Below are 24,430 nucleotides of genomic sequence, written 5' to 3'. Positions count from 1 at the left end.
TTATGAAACTAGGTTGATCAAACAGTGTGTAACTGCAATATTTATTGGAATGACCAGAGGAGGAATTTACTGAATTGTAATTCAAAGAAGAAAATGATTTGCTAGAAAAAAATCAATACATTAATTTAGAAGAATTAGTAATTAAATTAATAATTTAGAATATAATGAATAGTTATGCTTTATTCTTGTGGAGGCTCTTGGATTATCACAAATAATCATTATTATTCACTTAAAGTATTGGCAGTCTTTTGTTATGTAGACATAGCTGTTTATTGTTTGCATTCCTGTCGTCATTCCTCTATGGTGAAACTTGGAGGATGAACGCTCATGCGCTTCTTTACTAGAATGAGCTTCTCTCCATATATTAGTGTGGATTTATGTTCAGAATAAAAGTTTATTACCACAGTTACTGAGTGAATTCCAGCGGTCTTATACCAATGTTGTGTGCAGTGGAAAGGCAGCTTAAAACACACAGAACTCTTGAAACTCTGTCAGAACTCTTTACAGTTCCAGGTTCACTGCAGTAAATATGATAAAGAATGATGTGAACTGATCTTCTGTGTGTAGATTCTTGAAGAGTCGTGATGCAGAAGCAGCTTGTGTTTCTCTGACTGAAGTTCTGGGTGAGAATCCATTACTGCTGAAAGAACTGAATCTGAGTGACAATAAACTGAGAGATCTGGACGGAGAGAAACTCTCGGCTCTATTGATGGACTCTCATAGTAAAGTGGAGATAATCAGGTGAGTTTCATATGTACAGTATAATAACCTTCATACATGTGTGTGTTATAAAGATCTGATGATGATGATGATGATGATGTGTTTAGATTGAATAACTGTGAGCTGACAGAGAAACAGTGTTCAGCTGTAGCTGCTGTTCTGTCCTGTAAAACCCTGGTGAGAGAGATGAATCTGAACAACAGTCGTCTGCTGGATTCAGGACTCAAACACATCTGTGACAAACTGAAGAATCCTCAGTGTCAACTCCACATACTCAAGTGAGATCATCTATCACATCATCATACACATTCGACAGAACAACAACAATCATGAACAATATTAACACTTGTGGACATCTGTTCACCTGCAGTGGTAATGTACAAATAAAATATTGCCAATGTAATTTGCTGTAGATATCCATCATCCTCATTCACTAAATTTGTGTGTTCATGTGTTTGTGTGTTTTCACACGATACATTTTTAAAACACAATGAAAATTTGAATGTAGAATGCTCTAAATTAGATGAGATTCAGAACCAAGTACCAAATCCATAAGAAAACGTCATTAGTGACTCACAAGACAACGCATTCGTGTACAGTTGTTAATGAATTAGCAAAGTAAGTTTTGGTCAAACCCATCAAACAATAAATTCAATTCAATTTTATTTTATTGCGCTTTTCGACATGTATTGTTCCAAGGCAGCTTTACAGGAGAAAAAATAATAAAAACAGAAAAACAAAGAAAAGGTCAAACACAGCAGTGCACGGTGTTTTAGAACAAGCTTAAAGAATCCACTTTAACTAATCTAATATCTAATATCAGCGCACTCCCGCTGAGCAAGCCAACACGGCCCTGTGGCGAGGAACCCAAACTCCAATGAGAAATAAATGGAGAAAATCATAGAAGCCAGTACTCAGCCGGGAGGGCCAGATCTCCTCTGACGCGTCACAGCTGCACTCACATTCACAAGTACTTAAGAGAAATGTTTATGAAAAATTGTATAAATTTAAAACATTTTTTCATAGACTATCCGAGTGCAGTATAACAGAAGAGGTTACAGATGTCTGTCTGAAGCTGTGAGATCAAACCCTTCACATCTGATCTCACTGGATCTCTCTGGAAATGATCCTGGACCATCAGGAGTCAACTCATCTATGATTTAATACAAGATACAAACTGTGCTCTGAACACTGTGAGGTGAATATTCCTAAAATAAAAATTAGACTAATTGTTTTGCTTTTGATTTTTTTCTTTAAAAGAACTTGAATATGTGTTTGAGGTATGCTTTTATGGTTTAATCTTCATTATTGCAATACAAGGTTGTCACAATAAATGTTCATTAATAATGACACTGTTATCTTGCGTCCACAGGTTCTTGAAAAGTTGTTCTGCAGTGGAAGCCTTTGAGTATCTGACTGGAGTTCTTGGTAAAAATCCTTTACTTGAGAGAGAAGTGGATCTGAGTAATCATAAACTAGACGAGTCAAGAGTGAGACAGATCTCTGATCTACTGCAGGATAAACACTGTCAGCTCAACACACTCACGTGAGGATTTGCTCTTTATTTATTGTCTCTTGAAAACAAGGATGTAAGTGTACATATACATGCAGTAGCTGATGCAACCTCGAAAGGAAACAAAAGTACAGTTCAGGTCAGAACTAATTGTTGGTCGGAATTGTTATTTAATTCTGATTTTTTGTCAACATTTTTAGAAATATTAGTCTTCGCCAGAGGCGGATACAGAAAGTAGATGATAGGTGGGCCTGTAAAATTGTGGGTGGGCCGGAATAATTCGTATCACCCTTTCAAGCAACTTGTGATGGTGGCTACGCCCAGGTAGTATAGTAACAATATATATATATATTATTTCACATTATGTTCGGGAGCCAGACAGCAAGAACTGCCAAATAAATTCTTCCCAGATAGCTCTATGCCACCGGTTACAGACAAAACAGATAATATATATATAGATGAAACAAACAGAGTTAAATTCACATAATCATTTAATCATTATTTTCCCCAACAAAACAAAAAAAAAATAATATTGAACAACGGTCAACGCATGTGCCCATAAATAAGGAAATACTTCCGGATACAAGTGTGAGAAATTCACAGTTTTCTCCACAACAGCAAATAACATTAATCAAAGTTCATGAAATGTATGGTTGCTAATATCGTTCCAGATTCGTCACAGGAAAAATGTGGGTTTCTTTCCACCACAGCAGATTCAGACCGCTATTTTTCCACATTTTCACATGCAATGAAAGAAAATAAACATTAGACAAAATTCCCTGAATAAAAAAAAGTATACCTTCAAAACAAACTACTGCATAGAAGGGCAAAAGCTTTTATGTTTAAAGAATAGGTGTATGTTTACGTTACTATATGTGTGTGTGTGTTTGGAAATGTGTGTAAGCAGAGCAGGCGGAAAATGACTGACCAGGTTAAGCAGATCGCAAGGCCTCGGATGAGTGTTTCGGGGCAACAGGCGTGGAATCAACGCGAAGTTCATCGGAATCATCCGTTTCTGTTGTGCCCACACGCTTAGACTGGCTTTCCTGAAAATGTTTGCAAACCGTTTCAAATGCCATTCTTCTCCGAAGCGTGTTCGAGAGCAACAAGCCAGATGCTTGCGTCACACGTCATCCTCCGTCACACACGTCATCACGCTTACGGCTACCTTTCCTGCAGTAGATCAGCCTCAGGAACAACGCCGCTAAGAGCGCTATCCTTCTCACTCTTATTCGCCACATTACTACACGCCTCTCATGACGTTTAAATTAGCGTGAGCGCGAGTAAGCGCTCTGCTACACACTGGAGTAATGTTTTAGAAAAATTGATGTACCGGTGTTTCGTCCCGTTGTGGCGTCAAATGCATTTCACTAAACTTCGCTCTACAAATGAAACTGCATCACCGTGCAGTTGATTTAACACGGTCCCACGGCTTTCCCTGTGTGTGTCAAAAGTCAGAAGAACTGCGTGCGGTTTACTAGACTCGTGTTTGTTACAGGCCTGTCGGAGGCGTTTCCAGTTTGTATAACCGTCTCTTGTGAAAGTAAACTCGGTGTGTACCTCAGGAAAATGTCTGCATGCTTTAAAAATATGCCATCTTTTGTATTGCTATATTCAATCCATTTAAACTGTTCATTCCAATAAGAACTGAAAGAGCGGACAGATCTGGAGGTGGACAATTTTGATTTTCTAATTGGGAAGCCGGCTGAGTGAGACTATCACTGGAGGCTTTAGCACAAATGCTGCCATTAGCATTCGACTCATTGGATGTTGCTGTTTGTATTTCACCTTCATTTCCAGGTGCCTCAGTGTGTGTTTCTTCAGCGTCATTGTCTAGACGTGGTTTTTTGAAAAACTGCCGCATGTATAGCTGTTTAGCAGTGGCGGCGTTTCACCAAAATGGCAATGGGTATGGCAAAATTTCCTCTGGCCATACAACAATGACATTCCAAAGTAACGGAACCATAAATTATACCAGATCATATCTAACGTTAAACAAAACGTGTACAAGAATGTTGCAGTGCAGTTTATTGCATAAGTAGTGGCGAGGTTGAAGCAGTGCAAAATCTGAAGTTCATCCAAATGAAAACACAGGTAGCGTTAATCCAAAAGACGCGCGGATATACTGTAAGTGCGACTGCGCAACCCTGGCACATGGAGTACATTTTAGAATTATTCACAGAGAATGTAACAAATATTATTCATCTTGCAATATTTATACATCTGGCTTGGGCAGATGAGATTGTTATGCGACTTAAAATAAAAAATAATAATTGCCAATTTATTGGCAGATGTCGATAATAAAGGCCTCCCTACTCTCCTTACCATACACTTTATTATGAAACACCTGTTCATTTTGTTGAAAATAAATGCCTGTATGATCTAATATGTGATGTAGACAAGTGAAAGGTGGATTCGAACCTACAAATGCGATAGTGTCAAAAAGTACTAGTCACGCATCTTACCCACTACACCATTGAAGCTGTTGATGATTAAGTGTCATTTTTACACTCTAAAATGGTTCCGACGCCCATGCTAAGAGTATACAGTAGTCACAAATATTATCATTATCTTTAATGAGCATCAATATGCACACTTTGTGTCCACTGTTTTGTCTGAATGCTAGGGTATGGTAAGTGCCATACTCCACCATTACACAAACGCTGCCCCTGCTGTTTAGCCATGTTTACATGATCATTGAAAGAGAATCTACAGACAGTAATATTGGCGTGCAGCGTAACGGCCGTAACGTAATTGACGTCACGTGAGCACATTCTTAATAATATTTGGACATTATTATTAAACAAACAATTCAAATGTTTTTATTTAATTTATACAATTCAAATGTAGAATTGAGGTAAAAAATAATATTAAAAATAATTTTCTTGGCTCTGACTGGGTGGGCCAGCTGTCAATCTGGGTGGGCCTAGGCTCCGCCCCTGGTCTTCGCCCATTCAAGTGGATAGGACTGTGGTCTTGCTATGACTGAAATAGCTTGCCAGTGAATTGCAAACATGACCGCCGAGTGTAACGAGTTCCCTAAACGGACTTTAGACCATCGATTATGAATTTAACTGTATGATAATTCTGTGTGTTTGATTACTGGGATTTATTACGATTACTGGGTTTGTTGGCGCCAGTGGTCCAGTGGCACAGTAACGCTTCGGGCGACCTGAGTTCAAGTCCTGACACATGGTTCTTTCCTGGCTCCTGTTCACTTTTCTCTCTTCTCACAATTCCCTGTCTCTCTATACTGTCCTGTCCACGTAACAGAAGTTAAAAGACAAAAAAAGATTAGTGGGTTTATTTTTATTGTAGTTGTAGTTGTAGCTGGTTTTTATTATTCATCTTTTACTGAAACGTGTTTGTAAAATCAGGTAAAACTATTGTTGACAGTATGTTTCTCTTGTGAAATGTTTCAGACTGAGGGATTGTGGTCTAACAGAAGAAAGTTGTTCATCTTTAGCTTCAGTTTTAAGCTCAAACTCCAGTGTGACAGAGCTCGACATGAGCAACAATTATCTTCAGGATTCAGGAGTGAAGAAACTACAGAAAGGACTAGAACATACCAACTGCAAACTGAAGAAACTCCGGTAACTACAGAACAAATAGTAAACATAAACGGATCCCTTCTATCATGTGAAAATTGTTGTAAAGAAACTAAAAGTTTGATTGTGTCAGCAGTAATAATGAACTGACCAGAAAATAAATTAATAATTCATATTAAACAGTTCATGGAAACATGCCATTTATAGATGTGATTTAATATTTCAAACGTCTGTTTTCTAGTCTGTCTGAGTGCAGTATAACAGAAGAAGGTTACAGATGTCTGTCTGAAGCTGTGAGATCAAACCCTTCACATCTGATCTCACTGGATCTCTCTGGAAATGATCCTGGACCATCAGGAGTCAAACTCATCTATGATTTACTGGAGGATACAAACTGTGCACTGAACACTGTGAGGTGAGTGTGTTAAAATAATACAAAAACAATCATATGCATGCTAAATACAGTATTTATAGATAGTGTTTACTATTATAATTACACAATCTGTTGTTGCATTGAAGTGAATTTTTTCATCAGCACCACCTGCCAGAGTTTAATTAAACTTCATCTTCTACAACATATTTTAGATTGTATATTTTAGATAATTTAGTTTAACTACATTTAACGTTTTTGCAACTTTCTGTTTTCCGCAGGTTATTGAAAAGTTCTTCTGCAGCAAAAGCCTTTGAGTATCTGAAGACTCTTGGTATAAACGCTTTACTCCAGAGTGAACTGAATCTGAGTAAGCGTAAACTAGAGGAGTCAAGAGTGAGACAGATCTCTGATCTACTGCAGGATAAACACTGTCAGCTCAACACACTGAGGTACATCTTTTAAAGTGTCCGTTTATCATCACATGACAATGGAAAAAACTCATCTTGCACAAATACAGAATCACAATCATATGGGGTACATTTCTTATCAAAACTCTGTTAAAGGTGTAGATGGAGATAGCTCATTCTAAGACTTAACGCATCATTATGGGTCTTTATACACCTCTGAAGACATATGTATGTATATTATATTGCATTTCATCACACACTGGATCTTTAAAGAGTGCAACTGACCATGTCTGGTATAAGAGGCGAAGATGATAGATATTAATAAGATAAGCCACCGTTACTATTAATGGGGAAGGAATGTGACTGTGAAAATGAAGTGGAAGAAGCCTAAAGACTGATCATTCTCTCGGGCGGGACTCTCTCAAGTCTCTAGCTGAAGAGACCTCATAAAAGGTGTTTTAGCTCAATTTTAACTTAAGAAACAAGAGTTATGGCACAGATTTATGGTTGAGTCGATGTCAGGTTTTATTGTTGCTTGTTTTAAAAGTGTTATTAACCCTTGATAATATATGTCAGTAGTTGTTCTAAGAGAGATATGAATTTGTCAGTTATTAAACGTGTTCATCTCTTCACTGCACACCATATCTATACAGGTTGTCTGGATGCAGTCTTACACAGAAATGCATTGGTCACCTGGTTTCAGCTCTGTCTTCAAACTGTTCACACCTGAGAGAACTGGATCTGAGTAATCATGAACTCGGTGACACTGGAGTGCCGCAGTTTATGGATCTGCTGAAGAATTCTGACTGTAAACTGGAGAAGCTATGGTTAGAAATACAGTTCTTTACACATTATTGTGTTTCTGACTATATGCTTTTTGTTAATGAAGTGTGACCCATTTCCAGTACAATACATTTTTGAAATATTAAAAAGGCTAATTGATAGTTGAGTTAAATATGTTAAAAATTACATGTACATGCTTTTCACTTTAACCATTCCTGTTATTTTCTTCTCTCTTTGTGTCTCATTGTAGGTTAAGAGCCTGTGGTTTAACAGATCAAGGTTCTGCTCTGTTTTCAGCTCTGAATTCAAACCCATCACACCTGAGACACCTGAACCTGAGTGAAAATAAACTAGGAAAGATTGGAGCTAACCTCCTCGGTTTTCTACTGAAAAATCCACAGTGCCAGCTGGAAACACTGGAGTGAGTAACATTTCCAGTTATTCTAGTGAAAAACTAATCTTAATTCTACACTGGGGCGGCTTCCTAGACTAATTTAAATGTTAAATATGTCTTGATCGACAACAATTTACAATGACATATCTTAAAATATATCATATCAGTGCGACTGTTTTGTCTTAAGATGCACACCAGTAATGTTTTTTTGTAAAGTATGTTTTTAAAAACAACTTTCATATCCTAATTTAACTAAGGCCTAGTCCTGGTTTAAGATAATCCCTGTCCAGGAAACCGCCCCTATGATGCTATACACTGCTACACCATGATGTTCTAAAGGACCTTGTGGAAACATTTGGATTGGATTCTTTTTGTATTATAATAAGCTTCACAAACTTGTGCCCAGAAGGAAACATGTTTAAATGTGTGTAATGTTTTTCATCAAGTTTGAAAGAGTTGTTGAGGTTTGTGGGGTGATGGTGATGTGGTCTGTGGTGGTGTAGTCAGGTTATAGCTTTTTACTTTTGCTGATTGTACTTGGGCTTTAGATTTCATAAATGTTATGTTCACATTATCTTGACAGACAATCTAATTATCATAAACCTTTGTTAATCACAAATCTTATATTTTGCAATAATCCTAAAGATTATGGGATAAAACACTAGACAACTCTGTAGAAAACACCTCAAACTCAAATACAAACAAACATCATCAAACGTTTTACAGTCACTCCATTCAACCTTCCTTATAGAAGTGTTTTATTTACATTTCTATGATTTTGTGAAATAACCTGTTTGACATATCATGTGTAACACTTGTGTCCAAATAAGGGTAGGAAGGGAAAATCTGTATTGTGTGTTTTAAATTGGAGAAGAATTGCTATGACTGGCTCTCAAACTTCACATTTATATTGAATCAAATCCACATACAGCAGTTTGTGACATAACACACATAAACACGTGTTTTTAACAGATATTTTGTCTTTGTGTTAGTGTTATAGGTGTACTGTAGTTTACATTAAATACAAGCCTAGAAAGTACATCTGTGTCTGTTTGTGACCGCTTAATGTTTGAACTAGTTTATAACGGTTTCTTTCTCTCATTATTATAGGTTAAGAAGCTGTGGTTTCTCAAAGGAATGTTGTGCTGATCTGTCTTCAGCTCTGAATTCAAACCCATCACACCTGAGACACCTGAACCTGAGTAAAAATAATCTAGGAACTTCAGGGGTTAATAAACTCTCGGATCTACTGAAAAATCCACAATGCAAGCTGAAAACATTAGTGTTAGTACACACATTACCAAGGTGCGTATTTAGTCATGGTAGGCTGGCTATTACCTCATTTTTAAAATATATTTTATATATCCTCGCCCACCACAATTATGTCATGGTCATCATGACCTGTTTCCCCTTCTTCACCCCCTTCTCTTGTCTTTATCTGTGGTAAAACTGTGGCCTTGCTCAATGTAGATTGTAGTCATAGTAACGGGGCGGAACATGCCCAGATTTGGTCATACTGTAGGGTTGGGGCCGGAAAAAGTCCCCAGATTTCATAAACACTGCCAGACATCAAAAACACAGCTGTGCAGGGTGCTTTTCTGAATCTCATACAAATGTGTTTAAAACGAAGAGCAATACATAGTGAATAATGATCAAAAACATAAAGACAGATCATGAAATTCCTCCATAAGAGAACTGAATCTGAGTAATCATGAACTCGGTGACACTGGGTGCCGCAGTTTATGGATCTGCTGAAGAATTCTGACTGTAAACTGGAGAAGCTATGGTTAGAAATACAGTTCTTTACACATTATTGTGTTTCTGACTATTAGGGCTGCAGCTATCGATTCTTTTACTAATCGAGTATTCTACTGATTTTTCCATCGATTAATCGGGTATTCGGATAATAAGTACTTTTTCTTTATTAAAGAGCAACTCTAAATATACAAGAGNATTATGCTTCAAATTGATCAAATAGTAAAATTGTGTTTTTCTTAACAATGCATTTTCATAATTTAATTTAATAGTAACAGTAAATACATACTGTAAAAAAAATGGAAAACAGAATAAACCCTAAAATATTTTTTTACTTGTAAAATTATAGGATATAAGGATATATATGAAATTGTTTTCCCTATTTTTCTTGTAAATTGTGTTTAAAATGTAATTTTACAGTTTTTGACAGTACTTCAAAAATAAACTGTAAAAAAAGAAATCTTGTTAAAAAGCTAAAATTGTAGTTTTTCTTGTAAATTTGCTGTCGTTTTCTGTAATTTTACAGAATGTAAATTACTACTGTATTTCAAATCTGTAAAAAAACAGTACAATTCTTTTTTTTTCATGGAAAATCTGTAAAGAAACAGTATTGTGTTCTGCTCCTAGGACAGTTCGATGTTATGTGTACACATGGGTTAATTTAACTGTACATTACACATCAGTAATGGAGGACCATAGGACTGACCAATCTTACTTCTTCTGTGCAGGCTGTGTAAATGCAGTATTGATACGGTACGAATGGCCATCCTGATTCCAGCTCTGTGTTCAAACCCATCACACCTGAGACACCTGAACCTCAGTCAGAATGAAATCAAAGACGCTGGAGTCAATCATTTATGTGATCTACTGAAACACTGCAAACTGGAGAAACTGGAGTGAGTCATAGTCAGTTACATAAAAAAGCAGAATTTGTCCTTAGATTACTGATGTTTTGGTTGTCTGGTGTGTGTGTGTGTGTGTGTGTGTGTGTGTGTGTGTGTGCGTGTGTGCGTGTGTAGGTTTTGCTTTATGCTTTAAATTCTTTAACATTACAGTCACACTTTATATAGAGTTATTATTTGCAATGTACTGTATTTACATTACTGTTCGGAAGGGTTTGGATACACTTCACATGTACAGAATGAGGGTCACCACTTTTCTGACCATTGAAAGTCAATGCATTATAAATGATGGCTTCCAGCATGCTGACCGAGAACACCAAGGTTAAGAGCAGAATTTAACTGTGAATTGAATCTCTTCATTGCTCTTTTTCTCCTCTCTTTCTCTCTGCAGGTTGTGTGGATGCAGTCTTACAGAGAAACATTGTGCTCGACTGATTTCAGCTCTGTGTTCAAACCCATCACACCTGACACACCTGAACCTCAGTGGAAATAATCTAGGAACTTCAGGGGTTAATAAACTCTCGGATCTACTGAAAAATCCACAATGCAAGCTGAAAACATTAGTGTTAGTACACACATTACATTATGCTTCAAATTGATCAAATAGTAAAATTGTGTTTTTCTTAACAATGCATTTTCATAATTTAATTTAATAGTAACAGTAAATACATACTGTAAAAAAATTCTGTAAAGTGGAAAACAGAATAAACCATAAAATATTTTTTCCCTGTAAAATTATAGGATATAAGTATATATATGAAATTGTTTTCCCTATTTTCCTTGTAAATTGTGTTTAAAATGTAATTTTACAGTTTTTGACAGTACTTCAAAAATAAACTGTAAAAAAATCTTGTTAAAAAAGTAAAATTGTAGTTTTTCTTGTAAATTTGCTGTCTTTTTCTGTAATTTTACAGAATGTAAATTACTACTGTATTTCAAATCTGTAAAAAACAGTAAAATTCAGTTTTTTTACAGCAGTTTTTTTTTTCATTTTACATGGAAAATCTGTAAAGAAATAACAGATTCTGTATAATTACAGTTTTTTACAGTATTGTGTTCTGCTCCTAGGACAGTTCGATGTTATGTGTACACATGGGTTAATTTAACTGTACATTACACATCAGTAATGGATGACCATAGGACTGACCAATCTTTCTTCTTCTGTGCAGGCTGTGTAAATGCAGTATTGATACGGTACGAATGGCCATCCTGATTCCAGCTCTGTGTTCAAACCCATCACACCTGAAAGAGCTGAACCTCAGTCAGAATGAAATCAAAGACGCTGGAGTCGATCATTTATGTGATCTACTGAAACACTGCAAACTGGAGAAACTGGAGTGAGTCATATTGAACTGCATAAAAAAGTGTTTTGTTCTTTTAATGATTGACAGATCTATCAGAGAATATATCTTATTGACTCTTTAAAATCAGTGCAAACCCAGACATTTTATCCTCACTGTTATATGAAGAGGCTGAATTTACATCACATGTGGAATTGTGTTTTGTGATCTCTCTTTGTGTTTGTTGTCTTTCTAGACTGAATGGCTGTAGCATTACAGATGTTTCATGTTTGGCTGAGACACCAGCAGTGAGATGTCTAGAGGTTCTTGACCTGAGTAACAATAAACTAGGAAACTCAGAGAAGAAGCTGCGCGATACGCTAAAAGACTCTAAAAGTGAACTGAGGTTAGTAAACTGAAAGATTAACCAATTGATACTAATTTCATTTATTTTATTTCGTTTTTTTGATGAGATAGATAGATGGATAGATAGATAGATGGATGGATGGATGGATGGATGGATGGATGGATGGATGGATGGATGGATGGATGGATGGATGGATGATAGATAGATAGATAGATAGATGATAGATAGATAGATAGATAGATAGATAGATAGATAGATAGATAGATAGATAGATAGATAGATAGATAGATAGATAGATAGATAGATAGATGATAGATGATAGATAGATAGATAGATAGATAGATAGATAGATAGATAGATAGATAGATAGATAGATAGATAGATGATAGATAGATAGATGATAGATAGATAGATGATAGATAGATAGATAGATAGATAGATAGATAGATAGATAGATAGATAGATAGATAGATAGATAGATAGATAGATAGAGCTGCTAGGGGCGGGCAGGGGGGGAGGAACTACAGCACAAGCACACAATACATCGTTGCATCATCCCTGCATAACTGTTGATTCACTATAAGTTTGTGTCGTTTACCTAATGCACGTACACGCCGATTGCCAACAAAACACAGACATATGACTTGGTTTCACTTACTGCGTCTTTTATGGCTGGGACCGCGCCATCTATCAGTGTCAAATGATCTCCAAATCCAGCGTTATATCCACCGATTATACAACATTCATCACATAAATGCCGTGAACAAACCAACACAGCTCAACTTCTCTCACTATCGCACGAGTAACGAGCTGCAGCAGCCTATCTTGATGGTTGAGGCGTGAGCGGGCTCTTTGTCTCGCTTGTCGTTTGACGTGTGGGCGTGCTCTTTCTTTTGCCTTGCTGGTTACACGTGGGCGTGCTTTTCCGGGAGAATTGTCCAATACGCCCTTTTCACAATGACGTCACTTAACTTCCGCCTTTTTGCAAAGCAGTGTATCATAACATCCGTCTTGCAACAAACAAGAAGAGCAAGAAGAAGAAGAACTTCCGTTTTGCCGTCGCGCTGGAATTTAACAACAGTGAGAAAAAAAACTGACAGAACACGTATTCAAGTACTTATCCTAGCACCTTCGCTAACACAAAAAGAAAACAAAACACGTACCTTCATAATCAAACAGGTACTGTTCAACGAAGAATTTGTATCCTTTCTCTAGCTTTGATCTTGTCGTTAGCGAAAATTTGTCTGCAAGACATTTTACATCATTGTGGCAGATGTGCAAGGGACTTGGTAAACTCCATTCTGAGGCGCTAGCGGAAGTAACTACTTCTTCTTCTTGAGTTTTACTGGCGGTTGGCAAATCAGCTTATAGGTGCATTACTGCCACCTTATGAACTGGAGTGCTAGCGGAAGTAATGATACACTGCTTCACGGCAGAACGGAAGATGCGTGACGTCATGTGAAAAGGGCGTATAATGGACTAAGAAAAGTTTTTACGAAACGGATTTTCATGTTCGAAAAAATACAGGAATGCTGGGGGAGTGTATCGAACACAGAGATACTGTCACACGTTTAACAGTGTAAAGAAGTCAGAATGCATGACACACCGTTGCATCCCCCCTGTAAACATCACTCTGGAACACGATGAAATGAGCAGGTAGAGAGAGATGATCTAAGTTCAGGAGTATTAATAAAAACACACTGGGTGACACAAGGAACATCCATTCACTGGCAACACCGAACACCGACTGACAAAAGCACAAGAGAAACAAACAAGGCACAATAGGAGCAAGGAAAACACACAAAGTAGAAGAACACAAGACAAAGGGAATATATGGACACACTCCCAGGTGCCTAGCAGACCTAATAGGTGTTCAAGTTTAGGATCCAAGTTTAATGGTCCCCTTGTCTTTTTGTGTGATTTTTGTTATTATTGTAATGTTTTCTTTTCTTTGTGTTTCTCCTCACAGACTAGAGAGTCAAGGTTGGTTCTCATGGCGCCCATTCTCTTGGAAGTCTGGGAAACCAACAACGCAGGGGGATGAACCACCATCATCAGATGAGCAACCTTCAGAAGAGGAAGATGAGGGCACGTCCTCTCAAAAGAGTACTGTGTCTTAAATTCAGTTACATTTTAAAAATGAAATAAGAATGATGATTTCTGTATGTGTGGTGTGAATGTTTCTGTGTGTTTAAACATACTCATTATTATCAATGTTTGATCGATATGCTCTGAACTGTGAATCAGCAGGATTTGTAAACAATGCATCAAAAAAGTGCCTCATCACTCTTAACATCATCAATGACCTAGCTGTATTTTTTTTACCATTTGTACATTTAAAATATTAAAATGGTTGACGACTTCAAATACACAGTTTGCAGGATTTGATTAGTTGTGCAGGAAGAAAGCGTTGACTGGCTGTATGGAAGAGTAGACTCGTTTGAGTGGGGTGATTTTGTCAAGTCGCATTGCCGTCGTTCACAATGTGGAACTCAGGATAGCAGAAAAGAGACAAATGTGCATAAATGTATTTCCATAGAGAGCAGGTGAAAACAGAAGTGTTTGAGAGAGGCAACGGCGATCTGATGTGCAGATACTGTGTTGTGTAAATAGATGCTTGATGCACTGCGTTCTGCATTTCCCCTACATATGACAAACAAGTTGTTTCCATAACATTCTTATTGTACTCTAATCACCAAAGTAACCACAGATTATGTGGCTCTTGCATCAAAATATGAATATCCACAAACTTTAATATGGCATTATGATAATAACTGGAACAATATAAACGAATCGAAACTGATGAAACATGAAATACTCTGTTCCAGAAACAGTGACAGAGAGAGAAGCAGCAGACCTATCACAAGATCCCACTGATGATGCTACTGATGAAGATGATGATGATGATGCTGAGTATCAGAGTGAAGGTGAGACCAGAGTACCACTCTACATCCAGCATACTTTATAACAGAAATGACATTTTCATTTTGTCTTTTCCATTTTTGTGACAACTTATCGGTATATAAATCATTTCACACAATGTGTTTTTCTTTAAAATGTGAAATGTTTTTCTTTCACTGTTCACTTTCAATAGTAACACCTGCACCTGAGTGCCATTTTAAATTCATTTCACAGACAGTTAATATTACACGTGGATAGTTAAAAAAAAACACTTGAATAAAAGGGTGGACACAAACCCAGGACAGCAGCCATTGTGATTCTTTGCATATCAGTTTGAACATTTATCATATATGTGTTCCCAGTGAAGTCTTAGGATCTGAGTTTCTGAAAAGCAACGTGTGTTGGATGTATTATCTGAGGAGCTACAGAATCATGTTCCAAAAGGAAACAAGTGATGAAATATTGACTATAGGCCAAAATTACTTTCTGTCAGTATATGTCAAGTAGGCCTATACTTAAGTGTCATTTTCAATATATTTCTGAGTAGACTAAAGGTATACTAACTTATTCTTTATTCTGTTGAAAAAGGATACTAATACCACACTTGCATGAACTTTTTTTTAGGCTAATTTTCTGGCATATTGGTGATGCATACAGTTTTACATTTATTTTCTCAAATAAAATAATGTAAATTAAGAACATGTGTCTACATTGGTGATTGGTATGTTATATACAGATCAATTGTCATTTTGTTTTCTTTTGTCCCTCCAGATCAAACAAAGGATCAAGCAGACGCATGCGCGGGCACCAGTGGTGAACAATATGACTGATGTAAATAATAAATATTGTTCTAGTCTGTGTAAAATAAGACAGGTCTCTTAAAATGAGTAAAACAACTAATTTGTTTCCTTTTTAGAACAATTAAAGTATTTATTGCTGAAATAGCATACATTCATATCTGTGAAAACTAAACCCATTTAGTACATTCCATTGCCATATTACATTCAAAATGCAATATAATACAAATATATAAATAAGAAACATGAATAAAAATAGAAAGAATAATTTCAAAGGTAAACAACTAACTTCATCTTATGCATGATGCTTTTAGTTTATATAAATTAGTTTTACTTTCTTTTTTTTACTATTAAATAGTAATATATCGCCTATGACTTTTATTTTGGCAGGTTGTCTGAAGACGCTTATTTTTTAGTATGTCTGTTTCTTCACTCAAACAATAACATGTTTGTGAAATAAACTCTCAGCGCAACTCTGGAGATGAAGTTCATGTGTTCATGTCCTCATAAAGCGCAGACGCAGACAAATTCATGAGCATCACGCGTGTAGCATGTTAAACTGTGCAGTTCATTCACTCAGACACGCAGAACAGCCAGATGACATGTGTAAATAACAGGATTCGGCGTCCACTAGTCCGCATCTAGTTTGATGGACTCAATGCAACCGGAAAACAAGTTTCACTCGCAAAATAGACTAAAACTAAGTAAAATAGCAGTTCACCATTTCAATAAGCTATCAGTTATTTATCAGCATGAGACATACGTGTGAGCGTGTGAACAGACTAAAATGCGTGTGTCTCACGGTGAATGCCCTGTAACATGAATAGAGTTTAGCAACACAAATTGCCTCTATGATTTTTTGTATTCGAATTACTCGAGTAGCTCGAGGAATCGTTTCAGCCCTAGTGACTATATGCTTTTTGTTAATGAAGTGCTACCCATTTCGAGTACAATACATTTTTGAAATATTAAAAAGGGAAATTGATAGTTAAGTTAAATATGTTAAAAATTATGTTTTGAAGGCCTATGAACATAGCAATGCTGTGTACATGCTTTTCACTTTAACCATTCCTGTTATTTTCTTCTCTCTTTATCTCTCAATGTAGGTTAAGAAGCTGTGGTTTCTCAAAGGAATGTTGTGCTGCTCTGTCTTCAGCTCTGAATTCAAACCCATCACACCTGACACACCTGAACCTCAGTGGAAATAATCTAGGAACTTCAGGGGTTAATAAACTCTCGGATCTACTGAAAAATCCACAATGCAAGCTGAAAACATTAGTGTTAGTACACACATTACATTATGCTTCAAATTGATCAAATAGTAAAATTGTGTTTTTCTTAACAATGCATTTTCATAATTTAATTTAATAGTAACAGTAAATACATACTGTAAAAAAATTCTGTAAAGTGGAAAACAGAATAAACCATAAAATATTTTTTCCCTGTAAAATTATAGGATATAAGTATATATATGAAATTGTTTTGCCTATTTTCCTTGTAAATTGTGTTTAAAATGTAATTTTACAGTTTTTGACAGTATTCAAAAATAAACTGTAAAAAAAGAAATCTTGTTAAAAAACTAAAATTGTAGTTTTTCTTGTAAATTTGCTGTCTTTTCTGTAATTTTACAGAATGTAAATTACTACTGTATTTCAAATTGTAAAAAACAGTAAAACAGTTACACATTTTTTTTTTTCATGGAAAATCTGTAAAGAAACAGTATTGTGTTCTGCTCCTAGGACAGTTCGATGTTATGTGTACACATGGGTTAATTTAACTGTACATTACACATCAGTAATGGAGGACCATAGGACTGACCAATCTTACTTCTTCTGTGCAGGCTGTGTAAATGCAGTATTGATACGGTACGAATGGCCATCCTGATTCCAGCTCTGTGTTCAAACCCATCACACCTGAGACACCTGAACCTCAGTCAGAATGAAATCAAAGACGCTGGAGTCAATCATTTATGTGATCTACTGAAACACTGCAAACTGGAGAAACTGGAGTGAGTCATAGTCAGTTACATAAAAAAGCAGAATTTGTCCTTAGATTACTGATGTTTTGGTTGTCTGGTGTGTGTGTGTGTGTGTGTGTGTGTGTGTGTGTGTGTGCGTGTGTGCGTGTGTAGGTTTTGCTTTATGCTTTAAATTCTTTAACATTACAGTCACACTTTATATAGAGTTATTATTTGCAATGTACTGTATTTACATTACTGTTCGGAAGGGTTTGGATACACTTCACATGTACAGAATGAGGGTCACCACTTTTCTGACCATTGAAAGTCAATGCATTATAAATGATGGCTTCCAGCATGCTGACCGAGAACACCAAGGTTAAGAGCAGAATTTAACTGTGAATTGAATCTCTTCATTGCTCTTTTTCTCCTCTCTTTCTCTCTGCAGGTTGTGTGGATGCAGTCTTACAGAGAAACATTGTGCTCGACTGATTTCAGCTCTGTGTTCAAACCCATCACACCTGACACACCTGAACCTCAGTGGAAATAATCTAGGAACTTCAGGGGTTAATAAACTCTCGGATCTACTGAAAAATCCACAATGCAAGCTGAAAACATTAGTGTTAGTACACACATTACATTATGCTTCAAATTGATCAAATAGTAAAATTGTGTTTTTCTTAACAATGCATTTTCATAATTTAATTTAATAGTAACAGTAAATACATACTGTAAAAAAATTCTGTAAAGTGGAAAACAGAATAAACCATAAAATATTTTTTCCCTGTAAAATTATAGGATATAAGTATATATATGAAATTGTTTTCCTATTTTCCTTGTAAATTGTGTTTAAAATGTAATTTTACAGTTTTTGACAGTATTCAAAAATAAACTGTAAAAAAATCTTGTTAAAAAATAAAATTGTAGTTTTTCTTGTAAATTTGCTGTCTTTTTCTGTAATTTTACAGAATGTAAATTACTACTGTATTTCAAATTGTAAAAAACAGTAAAATTCAGTTTTTTTACAGCAGTTTTTTTTTTCATTTTACATGGAAAATCTGTAAAGAAATAACAGATTCTGTATAATTACAGTTTTTTACAGTATTGTGTTCTGCTCCTAGGACAGTTCGATGTTATGTGTACACATGGGTTAATTTAACTGTACATTACACATCAGTAATGGATGACCATAGGACTGACCAATCTTTCTTCTTCTGTGCAGGCTGTGTAAATGCAGTATTGATACGGTACGAATGGCCATCCTGATTCCAGCTCTGTGTTCAAACCCATCACACCTGAAAGAGCTGAACCTCAGTCAGAATGAAATCAAAGACGCTGGAGTCGATCATTTATGTGATCTACTGAAACACTGCAAACTGGAGAAACTGGAGTGAGTCATATTGAACTGCATAAAAAAGTGTTTTGTTCTTTTAATGATTGACAGATCTATCAGAGAATATATCTTATTGACTCTTTAAAATCAGTGCAAACCCAGACATTTTATCCTCACTGTTATATGAAGAGGTGAATTTACATCACATGTGGAATTGTGTTTTGTGATCTCTCTTTGTGTTTGTTGTCTTTCTAGACTGAATGGCTGTAGCATTACAGATGTTTCATGTTTGGCTGAGACACCAGCAGTGAGATGTCTAGAGGTTCTTGACCTGAGTAACAATAACTAGGAAACTCAGAGAAGAAGCTGCGCGAGATGCTAAAAGACTCTAAAAGTGAACTGAGGTTAGTAAACTGAAAGATTAACCAATTGATACTAATTTCATTTATTTTATTTCTTATATATAGTGTTTAGATGAGATGGATGGATGGATGGATGGATGGATGATGAATAAAGAGAAGTGTGTGTGTGTGAATAAAGAAGAGATATAAAAAGATAGAGAATGATAAAATGATGATAGTGTAATGTAAAATGTGTGTAAAGTGGAAGTGAATGTAATGATGTAAAGTGTAAGATGAGTGTGTGATGTAAGATAATGAAATGTGTGTGTGATAAAGTGAATAGTGTGTGATAATAGTGGAATATAGAAGAAGTGATAATAGAGCTGTGCCAATGAACTACAGACAACACACATACATTTCACAGGCATGACTTGCAATAAGGCTTTAAATGGTCCGGAGCTAACAATAAGCAAGTACAAGATGTTTATGATAGATTCAGCTAAGGTAGATAGTAGATAGAACATCAGAGTAGTCAGATCTGAAATCTAGTGTTTTGAAGAGTTTACCGATTCAACAGATGGAGCAAAATGGTAATGTTTTTCGATGATAGGTGCCATGTAGTGATGGTAGAATCAGATGACAGAGGACGTATAATTGTAGAGTGAGTTATGACTTGGAGCTGACTCAGATGTATAGCATGATCAATAGGAAGTCTGATTTTCCTGATGAGAGTTGTCATCGTATTTCAGCTGGTCATTAGACTACGCCATTTTGCAATCAGTATATCGATACATCAGAGTATTGCATACATACCGAAGAGAATTAGTTTGATCCAGTCATAGACGAGATAAACGTAGAATAGAAAAACTGAGCTGCTAGGGGCGGGACAGGGGGGAGGAACTACATCATTGCATCATCCCTGCGTACGCGCCGATTGCCAACACAAACACAGCACATATGACACGTATCTTGATGGATTTGACAGGTACGTGACAGACAAGGCTCATTTTGTCATCGCTTGTTCGTTTGATGCTGTGGGTCGTTAGCGATCTTTCTTTGCACCTTGTCTGGTTTACACTTTGTGCGGGAGCGAGACTTGGTTAACTCTTTCAGCTAGGTGCATTACGGCACTTATAAGTGTCCATAAATGGAGCTTAGGGAAGCACTTCACGGCAGAAAAGATGAGTAGTCTTTACGAAACGGAATTTCATGTTCGAAAAAATACAGAATGCTGGGGGAGTGTATCGAACACAGAGATACTGTCACACGTTTAACAGTGTAAAGAAGTCAGAATGCATGACACACCGTTGCATCCCCCCTGTAAACATCACTCTGGAACACGATGAAATGAGCAGGTAGAGAGAGATGATCTAAGTTCAGGGGTATTAATAAAAACACACTGGGTGACACAGGAACATCCATTCACTGGCAACACCGAACACCGACTGACAAAAGCACAAGAGAAACAAACAAGGCACAATAGGAGCAAGGAAAACACACAAAGTAGAAGAACACAAGACAAAGGGAATATATGGACACACTCCCAGGTGCCTAGCAGACCTAATAGGTGTTCAAGTTTAGGATCCAAGTTTAATGGTCCCCTTGTCTTTTGTGTGATTTTTGTTATTATTGTAATGTTTTCTTTTCTTTGTGTTTCTCTCACAGACTAGAGAGTCAAGGTTGGTCTCATGGTTCTTTTCTCGAAGTCTGGGACAACAACGACAGGGGGATGAACCACCATCATCAGATGAGCAACCTTCAGAAGAGGAAGATGAGGGCACGTCCTCTCAAAAGAGTACTGTGTCTTAAATTCAGTTACATTTTAAAAATGAAATAAGAATGATGATTTCTGTATGTGTGGTGTGAATGTTTCTGTGTGTTTAAACATACTCATTATTATCAAAGTTTGATCGATATGCTCTGAACTGTGAATCGCAGGATTTGTAAACAATGCATCAAAAAAGTGCCTCATCACTCTTAACATCATAATGACCTAGCTGTATTTTTTTTACCATTTGTACATTTAAAATATTAAAATGGTTGACGACTTCAAAAACACAGTTTGCAGGATTTGATTAGTTGTGCAGGAAGAAAGCGTTGACTGGCTGTATGGAAGAGTAGACTCGTTTGAGTGGGGTGATTTTGTCAAGTCGCATTGCCGTCGTTCACAATGTGGAACTCAGGATAGCAGAAAAGAGACAAATGTGCAAAATGTATTTCCATAGAGAGCAGGTGAAAACAGAAGTGTTTGAGAGAGGCAACGGCGATCTGATGTGCAGATACTGTGTTGTGTAAATAGATGCTTGATGCACGCGTTCTGCATTTCCCCTACATATGACAAACAAGTTGTTTCCATAACATTCTTATTGTACTCTAATCACCAAAGTAACCACAGATTATGTGGCTCTTGCATCAAAATATGAATATCCACAAACTTTAATATGGCATTATGATAATAACTGGAACAATATAAACGAATCGAAACTGATGAAACATGAAATACTCTGTTCCAGAAACAGTGACAGAGAGAGAAGCAGCAGACCTATCACAAGATCCCACTGATGATGCTACTGATGAAGATGATGATGATGATGCTGAGTATCAGAGTGAAGGTGAGACCAGAGTACCACTCTACATCCAGCATACTTTATAACAGAAATGACATTTTCATTTTGTCTTTTCCATTTTTGTGACAACTTATCGGTATATAAATCATTTCACACAATGTGTTTTTCTTTAAAATGTGAAATGTTTTTCTTTCACTGTTCACTTTCAATAGTAACACCTGCACCTGAGTGCCATTTTAAATTCATTTCACAGACAGTTAATATTACACGTGGATAGTTAAAAAAAAACACTTGAATAAAAGGGTGGACACAAACCCAGGACAGCAGCCATTGTGATTCTTTGCATATCAGTTTGAACATTTATCATATATGTGTTCCCAGTGAAGTCTTAGGATCTGAGTTTCTGAAAAGCAACGTGTGTTGGATGTATTATCTGAGGAGCTACAGAATCATGTTCCAAAAGGAAACAAGTGATGAAATATTGACTATAGGCCAAAATTACTTTCTGTCAGTATATGTCAAGTAGGCCTATACTTAAGTGTCATTTTCAATATATTTCTGAGTAGACTAAAGGTATACTAACTTATTCTTTATTCTGTTGAAAAAGGATACTAATACCACACTTGCATGAACTTTTTTTTAGGCTAATTTTCTGGCATATTGGTGATGCATACAGTTTTACATTTATTTTCTCAAATAAAATAATGTAAATTAAGAACATGTGTCTACATTGGTGATTGGTATGTTATATACAGATCAATTGTCATTTTGTTTTCTTTTGTCCCTCCAGATCAAACAAAGGATCAAGCAGACGCATGCGCGGGCACCAGTGGTGAACAATATGACTGATGTAAATAATAAATATTGTTCTAGTCTGTGTATTTACCTGCCTGTAACAGATGCAGGGTTCATGTATTTGAAAAAAAAACATTACATTTGATACAGAACATATAATATAATGTATATACTTGTGTACATTTTGTGTTTTAGTGTCACTGTTTGCTATGTGTTGACAGTTGTTGTGATGGTGTGTTGTGTTCCTTGTTGAGATTCACGTGATCTCATAATGCCATTTCTTAATGATACCGAGTCAATTTTAACAGTGGAAATCGTTTAACCAAAAATGTCTTCATTTAAAAAAATTAATCATAAATTTTGCCAACATGTAATACCAAACCTCTCCTTGATTGCTTTATTGTAACATGAAAGGAGAAAGTCAAAGAAAGTTGACAATGTTCATTCTTTTAACCCTCTTAAATGCTGTTTGGCTCATTTGATCATTTTCCACATTGTTTCTGGAATAAAAATGAAATATAAAAAAAATCAATGACTGCATCTTCTATGTTTGGTCAAAAATGACCGGCAATAGGAAATTAATGGGAAAAAGCCTAACACAGAACATTGTTTTTTATCAAACTTTTTCTTTTAATTGGGATTTTGGAACAAATACCCACAAGGGACAGCAAATGACTAAGGACCCAACAATCCTGCACTACAAACAAGCCAAAAACTACCAAAAGGACTATCTATGATCAGGGACCAAAGTAAGTACTCTACAATATTTTGTGCCAAATATTCTACCACAACAACAAACAAACAAAAACCAAAAGAAGAGAAAAGTTGTACTCAAACAGAGACAATAGTGTACCTGAAGCCACAAACTCTGCTCAACCACATGGCCCACGTCTCAGGGGTGTGAATTGGAAGGTGAGAAAGTGACCGATTCCCAACTGGAATCTGTCTGAAAATAATCGAGTCAATGATGGAAGCAATGGTGCTGTATGGATGTGAGGTTTGGGGTCCTCTCACCAACCAACAGTTCACCAATGGGACAAACACCCAATAGAGACTCTGCAAACAGAAAAAATATTCTACGGGTACAGCGAAAAACTCCAAACAACGCCTGCAGAGCGGAATTGGGGCTATATCCTCTAATAATTGAAATATAAAAGTACAAAAAAAGAGCAATAAAATTCTACACTCACCTTAAGAACAGCGATACAGAGACACTCCATCACAAAACCTTAAGCCATCAAGAGCCGAACCCTTCATCCAACTGATCTCAGAACTAACTCTACAACCCATAACATGCCCAACCCAACCCCAACCCCCAGCCAGACTAACCCAAATAAAACCGCAAAAAGANAACTTTATTTGCTCAAGTCAAACAAAGTGAGATGTTCCAAGTCATCTAAAAACCAAGTGTTTTCAGTCTACAGTTATAGTAAAACTTCTGAAAGGTGGTCCTTTCTAAAACCAATCAAGTAGATTCCCGTTATCTCTTATTTTTATTAACCAATTGTTGATTTTCTGCCACCAATATATCCCAGGCAACAAGGTGCGTATTTAGTCATGGTAGGCTGGCTATTACCTCATTTTTAAAATATATTTTATATATCCTCGCCCACCACAATTATGTCATGGTCATCATGACCTGTTTCCCCTTCTTCACCCCCTTCTCTTGTCTTTATCTGTGGTAAAACTGTGGCCTT

The 24,430-nt window shown here is 36.4% G+C and overlaps 1 protein-coding gene and 1 long non-coding RNA gene across 3 annotated transcripts in view; both read left to right on the top strand.

Moving 5' to 3' along the window:
- The window catches only part of LOC130549471 (protein NLRC5-like), a 52,011-nt gene extending 36,229 nt beyond the window's left edge, over nt 1–15,782 (top strand). For both annotated transcript variants that reach the window (XM_057326680.1, XM_057326681.1), the window contains exons 17-30: nt 568–741; nt 828–998; nt 6,023–6,196; nt 6,433–6,603; nt 7,215–7,388; nt 7,595–7,765; nt 8,849–9,022; nt 10,222–10,389; nt 10,787–10,960; nt 11,565–11,732; nt 11,932–12,081; nt 14,012–14,148; nt 14,871–14,969; nt 15,715–15,782. In XM_057326680.1, the coding sequence (XP_057182663.1) occupies nt 568–741; nt 828–998; nt 6,023–6,196; nt 6,433–6,603; nt 7,215–7,388; nt 7,595–7,765; nt 8,849–9,022; nt 10,222–10,389; nt 10,787–10,960; nt 11,565–11,732; nt 11,932–12,081; nt 14,012–14,148; nt 14,871–14,969; nt 15,715–15,773 (2,164 nt within the window). In that variant the 3' untranslated portion in view covers nt 15,774–15,782. The remainder of the gene's footprint in view (nt 1–567; nt 742–827; nt 999–6,022; nt 6,197–6,432; nt 6,604–7,214; nt 7,389–7,594; nt 7,766–8,848; nt 9,023–10,221; nt 10,390–10,786; nt 10,961–11,564; nt 11,733–11,931; nt 12,082–14,011; nt 14,149–14,870; nt 14,970–15,714) is intronic.
- A 5,311-nt stretch (nt 15,783–21,093) lies between these two features.
- Nucleotides 21,094–23,263, top strand: LOC130549474 (uncharacterized). The gene is made up of 3 exons (XR_008962206.1): nt 21,094–21,166; nt 21,885–21,983; nt 22,729–23,263. It is a non-coding gene; the product is annotated as an uncharacterized LOC130549474 (long non-coding RNA).
- The last annotated feature ends 1,167 nt before the right edge of the window (nt 23,264–24,430 follow it).

This window comes from Triplophysa rosa, unplaced genomic scaffold (assembly GCF_024868665.1).
Source record: "Triplophysa rosa unplaced genomic scaffold, Trosa_1v2 scaffold121_ERROPOS432379, whole genome shotgun sequence".
Classification (NCBI taxonomy): domain Eukaryota; kingdom Metazoa; phylum Chordata; class Actinopteri; order Cypriniformes; family Nemacheilidae; genus Triplophysa; species Triplophysa rosa.
The sequence above is the reverse complement of the archived record's forward strand: the minus strand, read 5'-3'. Positions and strand labels throughout refer to the sequence as shown.